The 27,950-nt window shown below is 40.9% G+C and overlaps 1 protein-coding gene across 3 annotated transcripts in view; it reads right to left on the bottom strand.

Moving 5' to 3' along the window:
• txlng (taxilin gamma) overlaps positions 1-27,950 on the bottom strand; it is an 84,683-nt gene that overhangs the window by 23,834 nt on the left and 32,899 nt on the right. For all 3 annotated transcript variants that reach the window (XM_030414289.1, XM_030414286.1, XM_030414288.1), the window contains exon 5: positions 24,516-24,686. In XM_030414289.1, the coding sequence (XP_030270149.1) occupies positions 24,516-24,686 (171 nt within the window). The remainder of the gene's footprint in view (positions 1-24,515; positions 24,687-27,950) is intronic.

Here is a 27,950-nt window from a genome sequence, read left to right on the forward strand (position 1 = left end):
AAACTTCCCAGGTCCCCTTGTACGAAGCTCTTGTGCCATAGTTGGGGATGACTGCAAGTCCACAATAGGGATATCACGATTACAGTTTTCCTTAGTACGATTATTGTCAAAGAATTTATCATATTATTACGATAATCACGATTATTATGCATTGATTGATTTCACAATAGCACCAATCATTAATCCCCCAGGAGAATTGTTTAAATTATTAAAGTCATCAATTGTCATCTATACCAGATGTTCAAGTTTATTTTTAATCGTTTTAATCATTTGTCTAATTTTATGTGGCCACATATAAAACTTATCTATTATTTTGGTTAATTTATTTTATGTTTAAATTACAATGACATAAACAAATTAGTAAAACATGAAACGGGTTGTAAGCACAAGTGTACAAGCACTGGATCGAGCTGGAAGCACAAGCCCAACGTTTATGCACAGATGGGAGAAAGCAAAAGGAGGTAAGCTAAATGTTCACTGACTGAGTGAGGACCTTGACTACATGGCGTTTTCTTCTACACGTCACTGCACACTGACAGTGAGACTGTCCGACGACAAAAAAAAAAGCGATCGACCTCACACTGCACAGAAAGGCGACCCCGTGTCGTACTCGTACACAATTAATTGCAAATGACACGTTAATAATTAATTTCCTACTAATTCAATGCAACGTTAGGAAAACATTGACATATTTTAATGTTACTGTGTATTTACTGTGGGTGGTTGTCCCGCAGGTGGTGAAACATATTAGATGTGTTTCCTCCTTTGACCGCAATTTTTTTATAACATGGTTTACATGCTGGCAAGCCGTCCTCTTAAACGACACCCTGGTCGTTCTTCCTGTATCCAAAATATTCCCACACGGCTGATTTAACACGTTTGGTTGGGGGGAATAACTCTTCTGCCATTTTCCCCACTGGCACGCCTCTCTTCTGCAACTTGCAGGGACCAAAACAAAGCAACACACATGGGCGCGGCAACCGGCGGCAACACGTGGGTGTTGCGTAACTTTGTTTTTGTTCCATTCGAGTTGCCCTTAACTATGGTTCCGGCATAATATTTTCTGACGGTATTCAGGAAACGTTACGATCAATTAATCGTAGCACTTATTACCGCAATTAATTGTGAAATCGAGTAATCATGACATCCCTAGTCCACAAGTTCCAGTATGAATTTCCCCTTGTCTATGGATAAGTCCCCTGCTGTTGCAAAGGGTCCCTGGCAAAGCCCATTACTTCTGTGGCCAGAGCAAATCCATCCAATCGACTGACAAAATTCTCCTTCAACCTCGCAATGAAATCTGTCATCACATCTGTGATGTGTGCCGGGAATGAGATGCTTTTGCGTAGCATCGGAAAGTGCAGCATTCTGCCAGTGTTCAAGTCTGGCGAAAAAAGGTCCAATTTGACTTGGAATATGCAAATCTGTTCCACAAGATCAATGACATTTTTTGTCTCTGCCCTGTAATGCCACATTTAAATCATTCAGGTGTTTGAATATGTCACACAGAAAGCAAACATCGGCCATGAAGTTGTCGTCCAGTATGGGTTTCAAGTGTGAGCCCGCCTTTTTGTGCTTGCTGCTGTGGAGCCAAGTTGTAATCTCCTCTCTGAGATCACAGAAACGCTCCAGTGCTTTACCTTTGGACAGCCACCTTATGTCATTATGCAAAAGCAGGTGGTGGTGCTCAGCAGACATTTCTGGCAGCAGCTTGCGGAATAGGCGATGTTGGAGGAATCAAATTAATTGTAGCCAGCACACTGTCCATTGTCATGTAAGCTTCCGCTAAGTTTAGCACACAGCACCATCTGATGAATAATGCAGTGTGTAACTGCGTCTGGGGTGCAACAGCAGACCAACCCACTTGTTTTACCTGCCACAGATGGCAACCATGGCAACCGGATGCAAGAGGACACTGGTGTAAATATCGCCGTTTCTCAATCCATAACAATAAGCCTAGCAAACCAGCGTACTCAATTCTCTGTGGGTTATCCATCTAGAGTTGCACGATACCCACGGTACCCACGGTACCCCGCAGTGCCAAATCCTAACGGTTTCTACTATACTAGAAATTCTACACGACGGTACTACCGTGGATTACTATACTACCGGTGCCAGTTTCTGCTACATAGCGGCTGCCTCTACTCTCCTCCCGGCTTCTCACTGCATGCTACTCCCTTGTAAACAAACCCACATGCTAACTACTGCAACCGAACTACACAGCTGCTGAATGATTAGCTGTTTGCCTGTGACCGGTGATGTCCGGGGATATGATAGGCTGTTTCCGCACGCTGGGTCTGCCCGTCTTTTAGCTGATTGGCTGTTCTTGTGTTTCTGCCGGCAAGAACGAACTCCATGAAGACAGCTCCGCTTCGATAGGAATTCGATTCAAAACAAACAACAAGCTGAAGTTCCGTCTCGCCCAGGCGCGCGCACAGCTTACAGTCACTAACACGAGACAACTCACTCACCATGGCAGAAGCACCAGGCCCGAGCGGCGAGTCTGCAGCTGCGTCATCGTCAGTGGTACCACTAATTTTGCTCAAAAAGCCAAACTCCAAAAGTCACATTTGGAACTATTTTAGCTTTAAACAAGGCACAGATGGTAAAGCAATAGACGATGGCCGTCCACTGTGCAGGCGCTGCCACCAAGCTATAGGAGCCAAAGGAGTGAACACATCTAACCTCATAAAACACCTGCAGTGTCGTCACCCAGATTTACATGTCGATTTACCAGGTTAGTATGCCCTGTTTATTTTGTCATTGGCTAATATTAGGCTATATGCTCCGTGTACAGGCTGAGGAATGAAGAGTTGAAGGATGTCAAAGTATAAAGCACCTAGAAAATGCATAAAAATATAGTTCTCACAGGGAATCAGTTCCTGTTTATTGTATTTTGTCCTCTATGGTTTATTATGTTGGAGAAGAAGCATTATTGTCAAATAGATATTTTTAAAAGACAGTGGATTTGTTATCCTAAGTTGATCATTTATATTAGTTAAACATAAATAATGTGCAAAGGATACTGAATGATTATATGATTTCGACCATATAAATTCTAACTTCATTTATTTGTTTTTTTATTGCTTATATGTTTTTGTTCATGTACTCTTGTTGACCCAGTTATGAACTAAAACCATTAGGACCATTAGGCTAATTCACGTTATGTATCCAACCCAAAAGGGAAGCAACCCATGGCCAAGACCATACCTTTTTTTTTTTTATTTCAACTTTTTAATAAATGTTATTCATAAAAATATTTGTTTCAGTCTAATTCCTGCTACACCAGTATTATGTTTATCATGCACCAAACAACATTATAAGTAATTAATAAGTATTTATAACTTGTACAAATACATTGCAGTTCATAAAAATAATAATAATAATAAAAAAAGGCTGCAGTATTGCGATAATACCCGGAACCGTGATACTTTGTCTGGTATAGTATCGTGGTTACTCATTTTGGTTTTGTGACAACTCTATATCCATAATTGCTCCGTTGGTCCTCCATCCACCACAACCTCAGGATTGTTCACCGCCTGGCTCCTGTATCACTCTCCTCTGCTATAGTGGTCTCCCCCAACTCGCGACGATGTTGCATGGTGGCTGCTTCGCCACTGCTGACGAGGTCTTGATATACTCAGCGCAGGAGCTCCTGGACCTCTGCTGTAACTTTACCCCAAACTGCATCGCTAAGATTAAATCTCTTGGTCTTCTTCGTCGCCCCCGCTATATGCACAGGGCCTCCAGACGCAAGTTTATTCACACCAACAATACTATTCCCCTTCATGCTGACTGCAGCTGCTGTTTCCTCCACATCCCCTGCATCAGCATCTGTGAGCAACGATGCAGCTTTCATGCTGCTGCACTCCCCCAGACTATGTTTACATCCAGAAGCCCCGCTCTGAGGGCCGTGGCAGTGGGCTGGCAGTCATACATCGAGCTGACATCCTGGTTAAACAACTTCCAGTGCTGAATGTCATCAGTCATCAGTTTTTATATACAGTTTAATCTCCCAGGACTAATACATCTGTAATTTTGTTTTAAACATGACATTTGTCCACTAGTGTGACTGTCCGGGGTAGCGTTGCTTATCTTAAAACTACTGTAATTAAATGAAAAACAAGTCTAAATACATTTAAATACTTGAATAAATGTTATAGTAGTGTTAACTTAATGAAACTAAAGGATAAAAGCCTTAAGGTCCCCATTTAGAATAATTATGACACATTACATTTTGTCCGCAAAACTGGTGTCCACCTCTGTAGATATAAAATGGGCATTAATTTACTATTACTGAGAGGGGCCCTTCTTCATCCAGGTACTACAATAGACCTCAATGGAGCACATGGACTGCACACAAGGTGAGTTCTGTCTCAGATATTTTCATAATATTTAGGGCTGCAGCGATTAGTTGACATAATCGATTACGTCGACAATAGACGCGAAATTTGTCGACGCAAAATTTTTGCATCGACGCGTTGTATTTATTATTGTTATTATCATCATCATTTTTAAAAAAAAGATTTGAGCAGGAGCAAATCGCTTTAGCACCGGTACTAGAATGTGCACCACAGTGTGGCGTAGAAGAAGCAGAAGCAGCAGCAGAAGAAGAATATGAATGATGGCGGAACAGGAGAGCAGGAAAGCGAGACCTAACACGTCCAAAGTGTGGGAACTAGGACTGGGCGATATGGCCTAAAAATGTAATCCCCGGTTTTTTCACACCAAACTCGATTTACGATTTTATTTTAATGCTAAGATTTACAACAAATTTGCCCTGCCACTGTAAACGGGGCAGCTTTAAACTCACTTGAAAAAATATATATGAAAGTGCATCCTTTTGAAAAGACTGTGTCCCTTTTTTATAAAATGCTTTTGTAAACATAAATTTAACATGTCAGATTGCTTGCTATTAGAAAAACAGATCAGTTTCCATATTGGTATTGATAAAGTGTTAACATAACTTTCATTAAATACTTTATTTTGCGTAAGGTGCCTTTATTTACAAAAACGTATTTTGTATCCCTGAAGATATGTAAACTAAATTAAACATCTGCATGCATTGCATAGTAAACATCACATGTTGGTAGATGTACAGGACATGAGGTGTGTGCTTGCTGTCTGTTTTACACATTTTTGGCCAGGAAGACGAGCGTGTCTGCTTCCTCTGGCCTACTATGAACTATGGGAGCCTATGAGGAGCGGCGGCGGCGGAGCAAGTTAAATAAAAGATCGATTTTCATTTTTTAAATTGTCCTAAACCAAAAACTCTAATTCATCGATTTTGCCGATTTATCGCCCAGCCCTAGTGGGAACATTTTCAGGTGGTAACCTCCCATCTTCAATATATGATATTAAATTTACGTGTGACTCTATAGTGGAGCTTACTTCGGGCCCAAAAAAATCAAGCCCGACCTGACCCGTGTACGTTGAGTCCTAGCCCGGCACGGCACGGCACAGCCAGGCACATTAGCTGTAATTATGAGCCGACCACTTTTCTCAGTAACGAGTACTCTACCGCGTTAATATTTCCAAACCAGATTAAAGTTACTTATTCAAGTCACTGTGCGTTACTATTATTTTTGTCATTTTCCTTAATAAAAATATATATTTGTGCTTTCTTCTTGCGTCTCGGGGAGTGACGTCACGTGTGCGACAAGTCACGTTTTCAGCATGAGGACAAGTCACTCACGTGTAAAACCACGCAGCGGCACAAACAACATGGAGGGAGGAGAGAGATGCGCATTTTGTAGCTGGAAATTCAGTCATTATTTTGAGTTATTTAAAAAAAAAAAAAAAAAGAAAAAAAGGCTGGGGCAGAGAATCTAAACTCTAGTCTGTAATAGCCTACGAACCTAACCATAGTAATAAAAAATGAAACAGATCTCGAATGACAACAAGTGTGGTTGTTGTGAACTCATGCTCCCCATGTATCATCAGCCAAGAGGCCGGCTGGAGACAAGCTCTTTGAATACATTCATTGATTAATAATGCGTACAGACGTGAAGGGTGGCCAGTAAAATGAATTATGAAAAAATTTGTCAAATTTGAAAATAAGAGGTTTCTGTCTGATAGCAACAATATCAGTGACAATTCTTGTGTAGGATATTAAATCAGTACCAAACAATAATGATATAAACTGGATAAAACACTGAATAGTAAACCTCCACTTAATGCAATGATTTATACCATAATTCATTTGTAAGATATGTAATCAAATAAAAACTGTAATAATTAGTATTAATTAGTTCAACTGATATATTAAAAATCCAGTTGCTTCAAAATATTATGTTTTCAAATGCATGTTTCATGGGTTTTTAATTTGCTCTGAGAATATGAGGTAAAACCAAAGTCGAAACAGATGCTGCCAAAATAATCGTGACTAATCAACTAATCGGAAAAATATACGATAGATTAGTCGACAACCAAAATAATCGTTAGTTGCAGCCCCAATAATATTGCTATTTCCGTGCACTGTTGGAAATGGTATCCATTATGCAGTCCTTTGGTGTGACGTAATTTAAGTATTGATCTGAAAAATGTTATCAATTTATATTAATTGACTATTGACAATAATGTAAACCTTAACACTGTTAGTCAGGATTGAAGACTGTCTCTCATATAGCGAGGCTGCAAACTGGCCTTGATCTTGAAAACGTCCACTGGTATGACAGCACTGTCCTATAGTGTGACATGAAATCAGCGTCACACTGGTGGAAATGGCTGTCACACCAGTGGATGTAGGCTCTATCTAGCGGTGCAAAACCATCACACTCTCCCTCCTAACCTCCCTCCCTCCATTCTAACCTTTAGTAGCTTATTGTAGTAGTGATGTTTGCATTTTCTTTTTTCAAATGTAGCCTTTTTCTCTTACTCTCAGAATTGAAGGACACCACAAGTCAAACCTTCCTACTCTGTTTTGTTAAGGCTAGTTGTGTTCAGAATTGAGTTAGCGTGATGGCGGAGAGCCAAGAAGGCGTCCATAAAAGACAGAGAATGTCCAAAGTTTGGGATCATTTCACACTTAATAAAGAAGATAACAAAGTGCAACGTGTCTGCTACCAGGGCTCGACAGTGCGACTGTTTTGCTTGCATTTGCGAGTTGATTATTTCCAGTGCGAATAGAAAATTACATTTAGTCGCATCAGTGCGACTCCGACAGAAACTGTAGTACAGGCAGCAGCGTCGCACCCGGTTCAACACCCACACTTTTTCTGCCGTTTTCCGCAGTTTTGCACAAACGCGTCACTACAGTCGCTCAGTTTCTCCAGCCGCTCTATGTCTGCACTCGCTGCAGCTGCCTCCTCTCCCCCTCCCCTCCCTCTCCTGTTGCTGCTTCAAACATGACACCGGCTTTCGGACTGACCAGCTGATGACTGGCCGTTCTGGCTGTAAGTCCCGCCTTATCTTGCAGTGTTAGATTTATTGTTCAGCTCATGCTGGTAAGGCAGGAACTACCGTAAAATACAAATACAATACCCGGGGCGTTTATTTGTTTCAATCACTTAACAGACCAGGCGTTTATTTGGGACAGGCATTTACTTTCCTCCTCACAAAAATCCGGAATGAAAATGTCACAAACTTCGCCAGCTTCTCTGTGAATTCTCTGGCATCCTTCTGCGAGTGAAGTTGTTGCGGTGGAGGAAACGATTCATCCAACCAGCACTCGCCGCAAACTCTTCATCTCTGCTGTCACTCACGGTGGCGTACATTTGATTCTCCATCGCCCTGATCATTTTGCGGGACACTCTCTCTTAGTGCAAGCCTTCTTCCTCCCTCCACCAGGCAGCCTGGCCCTGTTGCTGTCCTCCTCGGACAGACGCTGAAGCTCCGTTTTATTTTTTCGCCAGTCTCTCCCTCTCTTGGGGTCGACAGAGAAATGTCTAGTGGCTGCTTCTCCCGAGTTTTCCTCTGCATATTTTAAGACAGAAAGTTTGCTGCACCGGAGTCATAGCGATCATCAGTGTGATGACTGACAGAAAGCAAGCACGATACGTGAAAAAGGCGAAAATGAAAAATGTGCAGTGTCAGTTGTCACGTCTTCTTCCTTGATAATTTAAAAAAAATAAATTAGACTTTTTTTTTGGAACTGGCAGTTATTTAACAAAATATACACCTCCACCCAGCATTTAAAGGGGACCACATGATGTGTTTTATAATGTTGTTATGTGTTTACAGCTGCTAATGTATGTAACGCTGTTACTGTGATGATACATGACAGTTAAATATTGAATCCGTCTATAATAACCACATCCTGACATGTAATTTTTGATGGGTACTAATAATAACAGTCATGACAAAAAATTAACAAAGACTGCAGATCACGATAAGAAGCTGCAACTGGCAGTGAGCAGCTCTCTTTTCTGTTAGCAGTGAAGTGATATGTGACAGAACATTATAAAATATGATAATGTATAAAATAACATTTAATGGTAAAAAGTACAGTTGCAGTAGGCTTCTATTATAAATATGCAGCATATATATAGTTTATTATTATTATTATTATTATTATTATTATTATTATTATTATTATTATTATTATTATTATTATTATTATTTTTCTGCATATTCTTGACTTTGAATGGGAGCTGCTGTAAAGCATTTTTGTTTCTGATTCATATATTATGCAGTCAGTTGTCCATATTTTAAGTTAAATTAAATGAACCAAGACAGATGTCACATTTACATGTCAGGGTGTGGTTATTACAGACAGGGATTCAATATTTAAGTGTCATTTATCATCACAGGAACAGCGTTACATACCAGCCCCCCTGCCCAAAATTGTTTTTAAAAAAACACCACCATCACCACATCCACCCCCCTCACTTTCGAAAAGCATGCTACACCTCTGAGTACATGCACCATTTTGCTGTTTACGTGAGCACTGAGCAGTATTTTTTTATTTTTTATTTTTGGCAACCTGAATCATCTCCTCCAATGCAAGCGCAGCATTGTAACTACATAATCAGATCTAACCAATGCAGTGCTTCCATAACAGACACGTGACCACACGCGCACACACAGTGAAGACTGCAGCGCGAAAACTAAAATCAAAACACAAAATGGAGAAGCGAAAGAGTGTCGGCGTCGTGAAAATGAACCCCCTAACGCATTATTTTCAGAAAACAAGAGAGGATGATAAGAAGGAAGACAGAAACAGAGCGACAAAGAAGAAGAAGAGGACGAAGAAGAAGACGGGGCGTTAAACGAGGTGGTAGACGAGGGAATGGATGAGCCGGGTCCGTCACAGAGAAAGGGCTAAATAAGTACTTTATTTGTTTGAAAATTAAGTTTTTACCAAAATTGCTGAATTTTCATTGTGCTACTAAAAAAATGTTGTGTGCTACAAAATTTTTTAGCATGGTAGCACAGTGCTACTTGGAAAAAAGCTTAGCGTCAAGCCCTGACTACAAAGCTCAAACTACTGGTGCACCACAACAGCACGTCAACAATGATTCAACATCTGAACCGAAAGCATCCAATTGTTAACATCAGCTCACCAAGTGTCGCCGACACAAGCTAATGTAAACATTGATGTTAACTAATTCAACGTAGCCTTCCATCGCTAATTAGAATGTAAGATATTTGCAGAGGCTGTAGCCTGATGTCAGTATGACTAGATATCATGTTAAGATGTAGAAACTAATTTGTGTTACATTGCAAGACAGTAATAGCCTACACCAAATAACTCGTCTCTCTCACTCTCCCTAACGCACGCGTGCACACACAAACAAACACACGCCCTTACTCCCGGTGTTATGAATAGTTGGAATAAATACCTGTATGTTTTTTTTCCAGGAATAAAAGCCAATTGCTTGGTCTATTTAACAGGCCTGTCATTTTCGTTATGCATTAGTTGGTATTGTTGCTTAATAATGCAAAACTATTTTTTATTAGATTTCTCGATTAATCAATTACTAAAGGACCTGGGTCAGATTTGTGGGCACTTCGTTTGGGAGAGAATTTCTCACCTGTTCTAGACTAATGTGACCCTAAGGAATAACATGGGAACTGTGCGAAATTCACTATCCGGGGCAAAACCCCCTAAAATGGCCACGCCTTTTTTGTCCAACAGGTGAATGGGGCATGAATGGGGCATGAATGGGGCAAAAATTGTAACTTATAGATATCACCACGAAACTTCACATGTTGATCACTGACATCAGTACAAACATCTTTTGTATAGGAAGTCTTCGTGGATTTTATGTTTTAATATGCAAATAGGCCATTATCTCATTAAACGTGTGCTAATTTGCATAACTTTCAGAACAGATATGTCAAAATTGGATAAAGCCAGGTTCAAATTATTTTCTTTTTCATTCTTCATAATTCACTTACAAATGTCATAGATGTCTATTTAAGCACTCCATAAATAACCAGTTAGTGCAGCACATTGCTAGATGTTGCCACTTATGATCAAAACTGGAGCAGTGTGTTGCTGAAATGGTAAGTAGGCTACTGTATCAATCCCTGTTTCAAATCAGTTAAAATGAAATTAATTAGTTACACACTATTCTATTTGAGAAATATAGGCATATATGATAGCTGACAAGATAGTTGACTATTAAGATACTAGAGCTGAACTTGGCTAGCTAGCTAGCTAGACTACCAGCTAAACTTAGCTAGCTAGCTAGCTAGACTACCAGCTAAAGCTGGCTAGCTAGCTAGACCACCAGCTAAAGCTGGCTAGCTAGCTAGACCACCAGCTAAACTTAGCTAGCTAGCTAGACTACATCTCAGCAGGAGACAAGTAATAATACATCTGAGTGACGCAGGAAGAGATTCAAATCCAGTGTAACAAAAAATGTCTATCATTTGTGGTGCAGATATCAAAACAGTTCAACAGAAGAAAATCCACACATTATACAGAACCTCTTAAAAACCAATGGCTCAAAAACTTCTAAATGCAGCCATGTTGTTCAAGGACCATGTATACACAGAAACAGTGGCCATGACTAGTGTAGATGATGTTTTTGCAGCTGATGTCATGTATCACAACCACTGCTGTAGGGACTATTTCCATAAATATGAAGCTAAAATTGAGGAAATAATGGAAAACCTTGAAATGGAAGACTCAGTAACAGCCGTAAACGAGTCCTTCAAGGCTAGGTTTTTAGCCCTTGGGATTAAGTTTAGTAAATCAGCACACAGTCTGAATTCCATCAGAGACAGACAAAATGAAGGTTCATCCCAAACAGTGTCAAACAAGGCTGTAAAGAGGCTAATCATCCAGCTGTATGGAGACGCTGTCTGCTTTACATACCCGAGTAACAAACGAATGTCCCAGATGGTAGGCCTGGGCAATAAACCGAAAATTTACCGATACCGAAATTTACAACGATAACCGACGTCATTTTGGCCATGTCGGTATATTCGGTGTCATAGGCATAACATCCACTAGGGTCAGGGGACATGTTAGGTCCACTTGATTAATCTACCCCTGCGTTTACCGATGTGCTTATTTTACATTAATTTGATAGCAAACTCCGCCCGCTGATGTGACACCAGCTATGCCAGGTTAGTAATCAAGTGAACCCACTCTCGCTGTGAGTGGCGGACAGTTTGTGTAATGATGCTGCGTTCAAAGGCTGCAACAGGCCACTGTCTTCGGCTGGGCCGGTCCACTGATCAAACATTTGTGTTTTGTTTTTTATTCACTCAAATAATGACTGTATTTACAGCTAGAAAGCGCGCATCTCTCTCCTCCCTCCATTGTTGTTTGCATTTGTGTTTCTGCGTGTTCTGACACGTGAGTGTCCTCATGCTGGAAAACGTGACTTCTCGCGTACGTGACGTCACTCCCCGAGACGCAAGAAGAAAGCAAAAATATATATTTTTTACTAAGGAAAATGACAAAACTAGTAACGCGTTACCAGCATCACTGATTGTGTAGCTTAAGTGCAACATGGAGCATGAAGATGTAAAGAAAAAAATAAAAACAGTAGAATTAACTTTGAGCAAGTTTGGAGGAAAGTCGGAGGTATGACTGTGGACCCATTTTAAACAAGTCGTGGGTGATAACATTTGTCGGCTTTGTCGAGTGCATTAAGTGCGGCACTTGTTGCATTATTCATTAAGATTTCTGTAGTTCAAACAACTCGCAATTGTAGTCGAGAACGTCAGTTATAACAGCCAACGTATTAAACAGATGTCGGGTTTAAATCGGTCTCGGGCTCATAATTACATTCAGTGTGTCGGGCCGGGCTCGGACACAACGCGCACGGGCTTGATTCTAAGCTCTACTCGGGTCCAGCCGCGACTTTACTGAGGTTCACCCAGTGTGAGTAGCAGGAGGACGGTTAGCTCACCTCCCAGAACATGGCACTGAATCGCTGGAAACTGATTTAGGGACTGTCATCAAATTACTTAGCATAAATATATTAATACAAAATAATTGCAGTTCTTTCAATATCTTCCATGTCATGGGGCCCAGTGACTCCAGCAGCAGATTGTATTAGTAAACTGGACGAATGAGACACAGCTATGTTTATTGTACATTAGTGATTCCTCTATTTTATATGAATATTAATATGCAGAAATCTTGATTTTTTTTTTCTCAATAGCTTACATGTCATGTGACCCACTGACTTCTGAAACAGATTCTGTGTCTATCAAAAATATATAATGATAAAGAAAATAATGGTAAAAAAAGTTCTCTAATGCTCAAGAGGTTAACATATTATTAAGCAGCAATGTCAACTTCTCTACTATTTTGTCTCATGTCTTAGATTCTGATTCTGAAGTCCTCAAAATGTTTATTTATTTACATCCAACCTCTTCCACTACCTGCAGTACAACCACGTGATTCAATTCGAAGAAATAAAAAAAGGGGAGAAGCGAGAAGCTTAGAATTTGTTTATAAGGGACTGTATATTTTATACTTTTAAACTTGTTCAGTTGTTTTCATTTCAAGTAATCTGTGCTTTTCAGCTGTTCAATCGTGTGCTTATCAGTTGTTCTTAACTACTAAATAAATAATATAAATCTTAACTACAATGTAGTTTTACAGTCCTTTTAAAGCGGCATTTCTGTAAATACACAGGATTTTTTTTCCTTTTATTTAGGTGCGGGGGGGGTTACTTATCGTTCATTTATCGTTATCGAGGTGAGTTGCTCAATATATCGTGATATTGATTTGAGGCCATATCGCCCAGCCCTACCAGATGGTATAGGGCCCTATGATTTCCGCGATCACGGAATCGCGGATGGAATCGCGGAATTGGCCGATTAAAACGGAATCTACTGTTAAACACGGAATATCACGGAATTTGACATAATTTCACTGAAATGCTGTTTTCGTGTGGAAGAGGAACGTAAGTCTTTTGCAAAGAAGCAGACCTGAGAAATCATAATTAAAGTTGTAATGCGAGAGAGTTAGCCACCTGTCCGATTCATATTATCGGCAAATCACCAGAGTGACTGTTAACTGCTGCTAACAGTAGCTGCTGTTAGCTAGCTAGCCCCGTTAGCCACAGCCCTCTTAGCTGACTCTGCCTGGGCTGGGAGGTCAGAGGGCAGGGGGAGGGTTGGTGTTTTCACTGTATAATTCACAGTATAATTTCTCATTTCGTAGGTCATCTTTGCTAATTTTTTGAATATTTACAACTTAAATTCAGAACAATTTTGGTATGCAAATATTTACTGGATCTGCCTGAGAGCTGACCATATGTTATTATTCAATGAAACCCAAATGAAACCCATAAAAACACAAAATATACTACTGTATGAAGACATGATAAAATCAGATGTTTTTGATGCACTTGGTGTACTCTACGGTACAGTATTGAGGAAATGTGATTGTAACCTAAATAAATTTAAGGTAATTTCTACTTAATTTGTGTACATCTTGTCATTTACATTAAAGAAACACTGTTTTAGTAGTAAAATAAGAGTAAAAGGTAAAAAAAAAAAACTGGTTTCCCCAAATTTAAATGGAAAAATGGAATTTCCAAAAATTCAAACGGAAAAAACGGAATTTGGGAAAAAATGAAACGGATTTTATAGGGCCCTAATGGTACTTTGTACAAACAGTTCTCCACAGGCCTTGGTAGAGACCCTGAGAGTTTCCCATGTCCAACAAGTTGCAACTGAGCTGGCAAAGGAGATGACAGAATACAGTTTCGAACTGCAGAATAGCTTCTGTGATCCTCATGACCTCCAATTGTCCAAAAACATGTTCATTAAGAACCGACCACCAAAATGGGAAGAGTTTTGCACTTACATGTTCAAGGGAAAATCAACCTCTCAGCTGAAGATGGATGTAGTATTTCAAATGATGCACTACATCCTGACTGATGTCAAGGAACCAACACCTTTTGGATGGGGGCTGTGAAAAAGCGTGGGGAGATACAAACCAACTACAAGGTATCAGAAACCCTCTCCAAACCACAAACAGTCTTTACTACAGTAGTAGAACCCTCTATCTAGGCAACATAATCCACCACTGTAGTATCCGATGGGATAAACACTTCCACAACAACAAACCCCTCATCCATGTCAACAGATGCCATCACAATGGCAGCAGAGCCCACTCCGAGCACATTAAGCTCCACAACTACAGCAGCAGAAGTATCTGAAATGTCAACAAACCCCTTGAATGCAACAACAGCTTTCAGTGAATCCACCAAGTCAATAAATTATGAGTATTTTCTATGTATAGTCAATCGCGTCAACAAAAGAGCGACACGTGAGAGTGACAATGTCATCGTCCCAGGATTTACAGCTGTAAGAAGTGCAACTGTGAACTACAACTTTAATCCTACCACTAAGGTTCTTACTGCCATCCTTCCCTATCCAGCTACAACTTACGATGCAATCATCACCACAATGACACATTTTCAGGATGCTCTGAAACAGAAGGGTGATACCTACAGTGGATTGTGGGCTGATGAAGGTGTGTACTGTATTGCCAAGGAAATTCAGCTCCTGAAACCAGACCAGTTTAAAAATATATTCCTTGGTCTAGGTGGGTTTCATATGGAGAAGATTGTGTTGGCCTGTCTTGGTACATATCTGGAACCCTCTGGTATCTTTGCTGTACTAGTTGAGACAGGATGCTTTGGTACTGATGTCATCAAGACTCTGATCTCTGGTTCCCACTATGCCAGGGCCCGCACTGCTCATTCAATGATACATGAGGTCCTCACATCTATGATGTTGAAAGCCTTCCTCTCCAAATACCCTGAGAAACAAACTGAACTAGAAGCACTTCAGATCAACTGTCAGTCCGAAAAGCTCATCGGCAAAAAATGGAACACAACAAAGGAGTTTGCTGACAACATCCTAACAGACTTTCAAGTGTACCTCAAGGAACAGGCATCGCTGTCACAGTCATTTGATTACTGGAACACATATGTTTCCGACCTGTTCCCAGTATTCAGGGATTTGACCAGTTCTCTGCGCTCTGGAGACTGGATTCTTTACCTCAGTGCTGTGGAGAGGGCAACTTCACTGTTCTTCTTTTTTGGGAGAACAAACTTCTCTCGATGGACACCAGTATTCCTGCAAGACTGCTATCAACTGAAGGAGAAGTTGCCATTCCTCTACAACTCCTACATGAATGGTGGATTTGTTGTGAACACCAGCAAGAAAGGAAGTGGAGTGCCTTTTGACCAGGCACTAGAGCAGTGCTACAACCGCCTTGCCAAAGTTAGTGGGGGAACAATTGGAGTCACCAGGAAGAAGGAAGCGGTAGCTCTGTGGGGAATCATCAAGCATAAAAAAGACCAGTATGTCGACCTCCTAAAGATGAAGAATGATGTTGAAGGAGAACTATCACTTCACCATGACTTCAACCAGAGTACTGCAACTAAGATAGTTAGGATGGTGCAAGACATAGAGCAGTATCTTCTCGAGGTATGCAAGCCTCTTCAAGACCAGTTAGCGCTGAAGAATGTTCTCACAGGAGAAATTGTGACCAACATAAACGTAGACAAGTTGGTGTGCTGTATCAAGGAGGGCAGTGTTGCTTGTGCTAAATATATCAATGATCGTCTCATAACTGGATCAATATCGATACACTCAACTATTAGCAAGATCAAGTTCACGTCCCCCAAGATCACCATGAACGTGGCTTCCAAAGCAGACATCAAAGATGAAGCAATCAAAGCTCAATCAACTAAAGTTTATTGAGTACGGTTGTCACCGGGGGTTCTCTGTTGAGGAACTACTCCAGCATGAGATCACCAACTCTGTGTTCTTCTTGGCTGACAAATATGGTTACTTAAAGAAGAGTGGCAAATCACAACTTGGGACTGAGCTGCTGAAGTTGTGTCCTCAAGTGGATAAAAAAGGACCAGAAACTCCCCCCCAAACTGAAGCCATTATTATTAACTTCATGGCCTTGGTAAGAAAGGTCCCCTTAAAGAAGCTTCAGCCTCCTGTCAAGACATTCTATGACTTTGCTATAGCCTTGACATCTATGATTACCAAAGCAGGACATAACTCTGATGAGATACACATAGTTTTCGACACTTACAGAGAGGACAGCATCAAGAATGGAGAAAGGGAGAGGAGAGGAAAATCAAAATACATGATTGTCCTTCATAAGATATCACCTAACCAAAAGGTTCCAGTGGAATTAGAGCACTTTTGGTCATCCTCTGTCAGTAAAACTGCTTTCCAAGCATTCTATGTTGAGTGGCTCATCACAAACTACCAGGACACCTAACCCCTTTACCTTGGTATATCACCACAGGCCTGGATTGTGTCAGTGAATCTCCATTCTCTCGCCTCAACTGCACTCACGAGGAAGCTGATGACAGGATGATGTTCCACATACAGGACATGCTACACCACCGGAAACGACCTACATCCCTGACACTGTCTTCGAGTGACACAGATGTCTTTGTGTGTCTGTTGTACCACATCGCAGACAACTGGAGACATCTTGATTTCTGGCTGGTTCGCAACTCAGGAGTGAAGAGGTCAATATTACCTCTCCATAACATCTGCAAAGCTGTAGGAGCTGAGCTCTCAAAAGTGTCTCCCAGCACTCCACACCCTGACTGGGTGTGACACAACCAGCAAGATATCTACCAAACTTGCAGCCATGAATGTTGTCCGCAAACAGGAAAATTCCATTCTGATCAGTCATTTCGCCAGTCCACAGCTAACTGAGAGCACGATTCAGATGGCAGAAACATTCTTGGTGAAGTGTCTCAAACCATCCACCAACCTGGAGACCTTTGATGACCTGCGACTAAGTGAATTTGATAATAAATCCTTGAAAATGGATTTGGAGAAAGCCCCATGTACCTCAGCTAATGCAAAAAAACACATTCAGAGGAGTTACTATCAAGTACAGCTATGGGTTCAAGCCCCATTTAGAGATGCCACCTTGATCATGAACCCTAAGATGTATGGTTTTGAAAGAAATGGTGGTATCTTGGTGCCCGAGATGGTGATCTCCAAACCTGAGGGCCTGCCAGATCCTTGCAAATGTGGCAAGTGTGCACACAAGAATAGCTGTCCCTGCCGGGTAGCTGGGATACACTGCTGCAAGTACTGTAAGTGCAAGGGAGGGAATTCTTGTAAAAATCCCATCACACCGAATGAACAGTGACTTATTGCAGACCAGGAGTGACAAGAAGAAAGGGGTGACAAACAGACAAGAAGGGGAGCATCTATCTAACATCTACATCTATCAATGTAATGTGTAATTGAAATAAAATATATTATTCAAATGTTTGCTTTCTTTCTTCGAGTAGTATTAATATCTAAAATTATCTATTTAAAAATATGTGGTTAATATCTACAAAATGCAGATAGAACTTTGAACCTGGCTTTATCCAATTTTGACATATCTGTTCTGAAAGTTATGCAAATTAGCACATGTTTAATCAGATAATGGACTATTTGCATATTAAAACATAAAATCCATGAAGACTTCCAATACAAAAGATGTTTGTATTGATGTCAGTGATCAACATGTGAAGTTCGTGGTGATATCTATAAGTTGAAATTTTTGCCCCATTCATGCCCCATTCATGCCCCATTCATGCCCCATTCACTTGTTGGACAAAAAAGGTGTGGCCATTTTAGGGGGTTTCGTCCCAGATAGCGAATTTCGCACAGTTCCCATGTTATTCCTTAGGGTCATATTAGTCTAGAACAGTTGAGAAATTCTCTCCCAAAGTGCCCACAAATCTGACCCAGGTCCTAGACTAGATGGGATAATCGGTAGAATACTCCATTCTAAAAATATTCGATAGCTGCAGCCCTAGTTGAAAGTGAGAGGCTGAGATGACAAGCAAGGAAAGGACCAGGAAGTATAGGGAGAGGCTAAATAAAGATCCTCAGAGGAGAGAGAACATCTTGAGAGAGAGATGCAGAAAGTAAATTTGACAAGCTACCAAAAGTTGATTTTACTTGAGTTGTACTAAAAATGTGACTGAATTAAATACAGAGAACAGTAGTTTTAACTTTTTTTCCCATATATGTTTTAACTTAAAACTTTTACCTTTTTATTTGAGTGAGTTTTAAAATAAATTTGAACAAGAAAAGTAATAAGCCACGTGAATTTTGTTTACATGTTCATGTTATGTTGCTAAATCTTATGATGGCTCCCGAGTCTTTTTTATGGGAATGTTGGTTTCTTCTTCTTTCTTCTGACTTCATTGTACAAAAAACATTTGAACTTTAAGTTGTAACTTTATTTTAATAAATTCTTAAATGAATTTGAACAAGAAATAATCAATGTGACTTTGTACAAAATGGGCATACCAGTACTTTTTGTTGTCCAATGGTGTGATGGAATGTCCTGTGGTGTGACAAACTAAATTTGAAGTGGAAAAGGCATTTTAATGCACAAATTCATGTAAAAAGTGTTGAATAGTATAATAATGATATCATAACTATGCACATATATGGATGGAATGAAGCTTCATTAGGTTTTATACTAATTATAATGAATATAATCTAGATGTTTGGGTAAAGTCCCGATGTGTAAATCTTATAGTAGGATAATAATATAATTGTGAATTTTTATTGGTTACTTTTGATGCGGGAATATGATTAGGACAAATTGATAAGGATTTTGCATATTTGTGTTATCTGTCACACAATCACTGAATTAAATATGAACATTAAAAATGTTGTCACACCGGTGGACAATATTTAGGACTACCACACAAAAAAGTTAATAAAATGCAAATGTCTCACAGACGGCTGACCATGCAGACCCAGAGGACCGCTGAGTTTGATAAAAATACGGTTGTAGCTCGTTGTCTACCTTATTACGGTAGGAAAGACCTGTCGTTTGTGTTTTAACAAGGTTTCACTTATGAGTTATTGGTCCGGTAAGTTCGAATCTGTGAATATATTTCCAACTTTTCCAAACTAAATCCTATCACATAAGTCAGTTACGTATCATGTAAAAACCGTCTGCACTCGCTCACTGTGCTGTAAGTTTCGTTCTTCTGTTTTGAGACGCTGCTGCTGTTTGAGAGGCTTTCACGTGAGATCATCGATGTGATGATGAGACTCCACCTGCGCGAACCGCGAACTCACTGAAGTTACTGTGAGTGACTACTGTGCACTCGGGTGGTTGTAATTCAAGGCAAGCCCATTACGCTGACCGGGCCAGGGGCACAAAGGCCACTGTGGCCGTACGATGAGATTTTTTTCACGCAGCATCAAGGCCAAAGTGCGGGTGGCTGCCGTTGCCACCGTGAAATTCCCACCCTGAATGCAGTCAATGCACTCTATATTGAAACGTCATCTGATCGGCCTGCTTTGATCTATTTTGAGAACTCCGATCAAAACCGATAGGGGCATTATCAGCCGATTGCAATCGGTTGCCGATCGATCTGTGCATCTCTATCCTTTTCACTGTTCCTGTCCCTGTGCCCAAGCAGTGCATAAGTCGAAACATCACATACAGGAACATCAAGACAGTGAACACCTCACCTCACTGGATGGGCTGGTATCCGACTATAATGCCGCTATCTCCTGGGGTCTTGACTCCCTTGCCCCTCTTAAAACCTGGATTGTCTCATGTACCCATCCTGCCCCCTGATTCACCATTGAACTCCGTACCCTAAAGACTACTGGCCGCAGCCTGGAGAGGCTCTATAAAAGATCTGGCCTCACTGTCCACCATGAAGCCTACAAAGACCACATTAGGTCTTATAAAGAAGCTCTCTCCAAGGCCAAAGCAAACTACTACACGACCCTCATTGGAGACCAGCAAAATAAACCCAGAATGTTATTCTCCACCATTAACTGGCTCCTTAGCCCTCTCGATGTCCCCCAGCTTTCTGGTGCCCATGACCTCTGTTTCAGGTTCCTGGACTTCTTCTAGGTAAAAAGTGGCTACCATTCACCAGCAACTCCTGGCATCTGCCACCACCCTACCATATGCATCTCAGACACGGACAAATTATCCTCCCACTGTTTGCCTGCCCCAGTGCCCTCTCTCCTCCTTCTCTCCTGTGGACTCTATTTCTGTTGCTAAGTTGGTCTCGCAGGCAAAAGCTTCCACCTGCTCTTTGGACCCAATGCCAACAACTCTTGTGAAGTCTTCCCTGCTTGCCCTATTCCCCCTCATGGTGGACATTATCAACTCATCCCTAGAATCTGGCATAGTACCGTCCATCTTCAAAACAGCTTCGGTCACCCCCATCCTCAAGAAGCCAGGTCTGGACCCAGACAACTTACATAACTACCGACTGATCTCCAACCTTCCTTTCCTGTGTAAAATCCTGTAAAGAGCAGTTGCCTCCCAACTCTGGCAGCACATGTCCAACCATGAGCTCTATGAACCCCTACAGTCTGGCTTCAGGGCATGCCATAGCACAGAAACAGCCCTCATCAAGATCACCAATGACCTCCTCATCGCTTCAGATTCTGGCCACATCAGTATTCTGATCCTCCTGGACCTCTCTGCCACTTAATTATATCTCTGCACCAAACCATCCACCCAGCTACCCCCACAGTCACTTGTCAACTTTCTGCATGATATAAAACTCTGGATGACATCAAATCTACTCAAACTAAACAGCAATAAAACAGAGCTCATGGTTGTGGCCTCCAAGGTGCTGCTCCAGAAGGTTGGAGATCTTCTCTTGGACACTGACGGCTCCTTTATCTCCCCATCCACAGAAGTCCGCAACCTGGGTGTCATCCTTGATTCCACGCTATCTTTTCAATCACACATAAAATCCATCACAAAATCAGCTTTATATCATCTCAAAAATATCTCCAGACTCCGGCCCTGCCTCTCTGAACCTGTCACTGAGACCCTCATCCATGCCTTCATCACCTCTCGCCTGGACTACTGTAATGGAGTCCTGTCCGGGCTCCCTTCCAAAACCCTGGACAGGCTCCAGTATCTGCAGAACTCTGCTGCCAGGGTCCTCACCCGCTACAAGCCCTGGCAACACATCACCTCCACTCTCATCCGCCTTCACTGGCTCCCAGTTAAATCACGCATCACTTACAAAATTCTCCTCCGGACCTATATCTCTCCATTCCCTCGCCCCCCAATATCTGTCCGACCTCTTCCACCCCTTTACCCAGTCGCGGACGCTGCGCTCATCAGGCACACACCAGCTCTCCATCTCTCCCACCAAACTACGCACCCTCGGTGACAGAGCCTTCTGTGTGACATCCCCAACTCTCTGGAACACTCTCCCAGCTGAAATCCGCAATACTTCTCTGGAGACCTTCAAAAGAGACCTAAAACCCCATCTTTTTAATAAGGCCTATCAGCTCTAGATCCAGCCCCATCAAATCAATCAACTTTTCTATTTCTTTATCTTATATGTATTTTTTGTTTATCCATTAATTCTTTTTTTTTTTTTTTTGTTCCACTTCGTTAAGTGTCCTTGGGTACCCTGAAAGGCACTATATAAATTAAATGCATTATAATTCTATTATTATTATTGTAGATGGAACCCCATCTGTCACACCATGAACACTACATATCCATGCTATTGTCTATGAAAAAAGTTGAAATCTTCTCAAAGACGATGTCGTCAGTTGTTTGCAAGCCAAGCGGTTCCTCTCGCAAGCATTTGCCATCAAAAAAATGGACATGTTGTGCAGTATCAGTTCTGTCCTTCATCTATTGCTATAGACATGAAATCTGCTTTCTTCACTTCACTCAACAGCGTTTCAAATACATCTGAGGCTAGAATTTCAACCCTGCGAATGTTTGACATGTCTGACAGTGGTACTTTTTTTAATAGCAGATGTCACACTCGTTTTAAATTTTGTCGTCATTTAACACTTATCCACAACGACTAACATACAATCTTTCACAGTTTCAGAGTCAGTAAATGTTTTCATCTTCGCCAAAATCCACGAAACACGGAGGGAAGCAGCTGTAGCTCTCTCCTGAGATGTGTATGTCCGCACCATTGTAGTACAGCTCCTGTTGTAAGATGCAGTCAAACTCTGCACTTTCACCGCTCTCTCCTGCGATCCCTCTGGGAAGTTTGTCCTGAAGTTCAGGTGTTTCTCGATGTGGTGCCTCCGGACATTGTAATCTTTGAGTACCCCAATGCACTCATGGCAAATTAAACACATGGGTTTGGAGTACTGACAAGTATTTGTCAGTCCAGACAGGGTTAAATCAGCGGCTTTCATTGTCAGTTTTACGTTTCACAGTTGAAAAGGACATGGTTTAGACTGGCTGTCTTGGAACTACTTCTGACAGCCCGCTAGCCACGCATCAAAACAACGTGCTGCATTGTTGCTAGGCTATGCAGAGTGATGCATTTATGGGCTGATACACTACAAACGAAATTTGCCCTCTGCATCTCTTCAATTCAGGCGCCAGTCGCTAATTGAATAGGCATACTTTAAACTGTACTGGTCATGAACTTATGTCGTGAAAACAGGGTATATACAGCAATTCTTAAGTTGAATTTAAAACCTTTTAATACCTTTTTTAATACCTTCATAATTTCTTTTAATACCAACACGACTTCGAGCTGCAACTGTAGTGGCAACCTTTCGAACTTCAGTGTTGGGGGTAACTAATTATAAGGTAACAGATTACAGTCATTTTGTTACTTAACTTTCTGAGTGAATAAGTGTAGTAATGCTTACAGTTCAAATCAAGTACCTATTATTACTGGATACTTCGTTACTTTTTTGCCTAAATAAAAACACTGACCTATACACAATTATGTGTTATTTAATCCTAACCCACGACAAAAAATGATTTAATTGTTATGTGTAGGAAGAGCACACACCACTTCTCCAGGGCCGGTCCGGGGAGGCAATTTTGAAAAATAACCCTTTAAATGATGACTACTGGCGAGATTTTTGAAAAAAAAAATTAATTTTCAGAATTTCAGAATCAGAATCTAAGACATGACAAAATAGTGTAGAAGCTGACATTACTGCTTGAAAATATGTTAACCTCTTGTGCATTAGAGAACTTTTTTAACTATTATTTTCTTTATTATTCAAATCTTTTTATGGAAACAGAATCTGTTTCAGAAGTCAGTGGGCCACATGACAAAATAAAATACAATAACAATAGGTGTGTCTCATTCGTCTAGTTTGCTAAAACAGTTTGCTGCTGGATTGGAGTCACTGGGACATGACATGGAAGATAGTGAAAAAAACTGCAATTATTTTGTATTAACATATTTATGCGTAATAAGCAATTTAATGACGGTCCCTAAATCAGTTTCCAGCGATTCAGCGCAAGGCTCTGTGAGCTAACCGTCCTCCTGCTGCTAACACTGGGCAAACCTCAGTAATGTCGCAGCTGGACCCGAGTGAATATCCGCCAAATATCCAACCTGAAACTAACTTCCCCCCGGTTCGATGAGTCGCCTGTTTCAGTCTTTGAATAGGATGACGAGGATTTCAGTCAGTTAAACGGTGACTTGTAGAAGCTCTTCTTTGAATGAAGTTCCATCGTGAAAAATGAATGGACGACTTGCTGAGTGACATGAAGACACAGGCACAAAAAACGTTGACAGCAGTGGCCTGTCATCATGTTTACCAATACCCGACCCGTGCCTTGCACACTCCCATCCAGGTGATATTCATTGTCTTTTTACAGATGTGGCAATAAGCCTCTCGGCTGTTACCAACTATGGCCTAAGCCAGTCTTTGAATCTAGAGTCCTCTAACCAGAGGTCCAAAAAATAACATTTCCCCATGACTTCGTCAATAGTAGCGAACTTTTGCAAACTTTTGGCAGCAAGCCAGCTGTGTGCTATCCAGTTGGAGCATAGACTGAGGCGCTAATAATTTTACCGTGTCGCACACTGTCTGACGTCATTTTTAGGAGATAGGCCTGCAACTCATAATTGGATAGTAGTTCAGAAATGTAATACCTCGTCAGATGATGTTTATTACTTTTTAATACTTTTTAATGGCCTTGATTTTTGCCAATTTCATTTACTACGTTTTACTACCTTTTACAACCCCGCGGACACCCTGGAAAATACTTATTTTGTGGTGATTTGCCTAATGACATATTGTCAAGCCACAACAGAAGATGAAAATGACTTTGATGAATACAGCAAAAGTAGGATGAGGTGTACCTTCAGGGTCTTGTTGTGTCTCTGCAGCTCCCTACAGAGACTCTCTAGCTTGCTGCGGGCCAGGATGGCTTTGCTGTGCTCCCCCTGCAGGTGGATCTTCTCCTTTACAATCTGAGACTGCTTCTTCTGCAGGGCCTTCAGCCGCTTCTGCATGCAGCGACTCTCCTCCAACTAAACCCACAACACAGATTCAACATGAAAAGGATTACATTATGGTTAAACTTGGTGCATTACCTGTCTACTGGTTGCAGGGCTCCAGACTGCGACCAAATCGGTGCATTTTGCGACCAAAATTTGAGACAGTGTGACCAAATTTTACATTTAGTCGCTCATGTGCAATCAGTAAATTTGATGGTGTTTTTTTTTTTTTTTCTTAACACCGGTAGTGGAAGGGAACCAAAGCGAATTAAATAATCTGGAATCTGGACTGACAGGTGGCAGGCCAGTGTGTGTTAGATGGGCAGGGAATGGCACAGTAAGTGGCTAATGTGTGGAGGGGGAGGGTCCAAAAGTTGTTCAGGGTGCAGAAGGAGAAGGTTTCACTTTCAGCGAACAATGGCGAAACAAACTCCGCGATTCAACCAGGTACGTGTCCGCTGTGTGGCGGAGCTGAGCTGGTTTTTCACTTTAGATAATGTCTTAAAGGGATAGTTCGTTTTTTTTTAAGTGGGGTCATATAACGTACATATCTATAGTCGATCTGTTTCCTACCGTAATCACCGATCAGCGCAGCCTCAGTTTGGAGAAGTATAGAGCTGCTCCAGCCCAGAGGCTCAGCTTTGGACTGCAGTGAATGGGGTCCAGCAAAAAAGCGAAATTAACCACCAAAAATAAGGCTCACCTAAAATGTTTTACATTAGTTCAAGTGTACGTTGTATAGGTAAAATTCACACCACTTTACATTGCAGTCAGACCGCTCTTTCTTTTGGCACTACATTTTCTCAACCGCAGAACCCCCGCATCCCTACGCACTAGCGTAACTGGGCAACAGCTGATCTGCGAGTGGCGGAATACAGCGTGAGGCCCAGCTGCTGAACGATAGGTTTACTTTCGATAAAAACAAAACTTAACTCTCCGTATCCTTCCGCATTAGCGCTCATTCGTAGAGATACGGGGGTTCTGCAGGCTATTTTTTCATTACAAACACTCGGTGAGTTAAAGTTTTTTGCCGTGACAGACGCTGTTTTTCGGGCAGAAATGTGACGAAGAGTCAGTAGGATGGGCGGGAGGACAGACAGGAGGACAGGTTGCCAAGAGAGTTACAGTTACTACGTCACTTTTGTTTGGTCATGTAACGTTGCTTTGGGAGAAATTTCTCTGTATTAAGTTGAGTAAAGGACCCGTGTAGTTAACTGACTGTCTGATCGACAAGCCCCCAATACGCGAAGCCGGCTTATCCGTTCACACTGGTTCGGTTCTCCAATAATGATACTACCTCCAGAGACGGATCATGGCCGGAGCGAAATTTCATCCCTTGCTGCCTCCGAGAAATTCACACTGAGACGAAGGCAGGGAACTGGCGTACTAAAGCCGCACCCAAAAGACAGTGTAAATGGGGCTAGTGTGACCTGGGCGTGACAACCCAGGACTCCAGACTAACTTTTTTTTACTAGGAGCACAGTGGCCCCTAACTGAAAATTTTAGGAGCACAATCACAAAATTTAGGGGCGCACACCGTAAATCAGGCTTTTTGCCTTGACAGTCAGTCCATTTTCTTTTGCCTTCTCCTCAGGGGAATATACAGTGAAATAAACAGTTGGTAAAGAAAAACAACTAAAATGTATGCTATGAATTAATAGCAACAGTTTATCAATGTGAGGAGAGAGTCTAGTAAATCACATTATTTGAAAAGGTATGAATTAACAGGTCTTGATTTAGTCAGAATGATCTGTTTTTAATTGCAATCTAGCAGTTTTATTTTCTATAGAACACATCCATAATTTTCTCCTTCCATTGTGTTACTGTGGAGGGCTGTGGCCAGGATGCCGTTATCATCTTTTTAGCAATTAAAAGAAGGATTCTCAATAATGATTTCTGATTGTTGTATTCTACATCCTTTGGTAGTGTTCCTAATAAGACATAAGGAGGTGTTAGGGGTAATTCATATCATTTTATACATATGTGATAATCTTTGTAATAGTCCCTTTGTTTGGTAAAAAAAAACTAATAATCTGGAAGTAGATTATGAAGCACATCATCTTTGCCATTTTTTGTGTTTCTGTAAACAATTTCTCTGTTGGAGATACTGAAAGAAAGCATGGGCTGAATATATCTATGCTAAAGTTCTTCCATATACATCCGATCACATCCTTAAAATAACTGACACAACATAATTGAAATTTATCCTCCCACTCATGAAACCCAGACTGTAGTGTGGAAGGTAAAGAAATAAATAGAAACATTTAAGAAATCGGTACTTCATTAATCTAGACATTGGGAGATTTAACTTTTTTTCTCATTTTTGACCATATATTCAAAGTAGTTTTTAGTCACTGATTACTGAATTTATGTTCTCCCCAGACAGTCTGATTCATTAATGGGATTGTGTCCAAGTACACTTTTGGTCAGTAACTCAGTTCCAGTTCAACCCATATACTATTCTTATCTTGACAAAACCATGCAACCATTGATTTAAGCTGGGTACGAGTTTGGTAAAAATGAGGCCCCCAAATATTTTAAAAACACAACATTTTTAAAATATAATTATGGGTCTTTTCTTTTGCCACATAAAGTTAGACAGCCATTTAATAATTATCTTAAAAGTAGAGGTAGGTATCTTTAAGGTTAAGATTGGAACAGGAAAAATAGGCTTGGCCATATGTTCATTGGTATTGTTTACACCTGCCCTGATTAGGGATAAGGGGAGGACTTCCCACCTACTAAGGTCATTTCTTATCAAGCCCATAGTTTTCCATAATTAGTCGTAAACTAAATTGCAGAAGTTATAATTATCTCTAGGTATCTGAATCCCTTGCTAGGACCAGCAAAATTAACATTATCCTGACAATTTTGCAGGCCATTGCACCAACAGCATCATCACCTCTGACTTTTATTGGTTAATTTGGTACACTGAGAGGTTGCCATATTTTTTCAAAAAGAGAGGTTGCTAATGTATGTCAATAAATTGTCCACTTAGAGCGAAATCTCATGTTCTGTTCGCCTTGCATCACTTATGCCCTTGATGTTATTATTTTATCTAATTAAAGCAGCTAGCGGTTTAATATTTATGGCAAAAGGTGATGGTATCTGGTGGGTCCTCTTTGAAAGGGTACGATAAAAACTCTAACTAATACTAGAGTTAGTTTTAAAGTGAGTCCATCTGTCCATCTTCTTGTATTTCTGTTCCTGTAATCTCACATACCATTTGTAAAGCTTAATCTTCTGACAGTAAGGGCAAATTTAGGCTGGCAAAGAGGGCCTTACACCTGTCATTTA

Source organism: Sparus aurata, chromosome 4 (genome assembly GCF_900880675.1).
Source record: "Sparus aurata chromosome 4, fSpaAur1.1, whole genome shotgun sequence".
In the NCBI taxonomy this organism is placed as follows: Eukaryota; Metazoa; Chordata; class Actinopteri; order Spariformes; family Sparidae; genus Sparus; species Sparus aurata.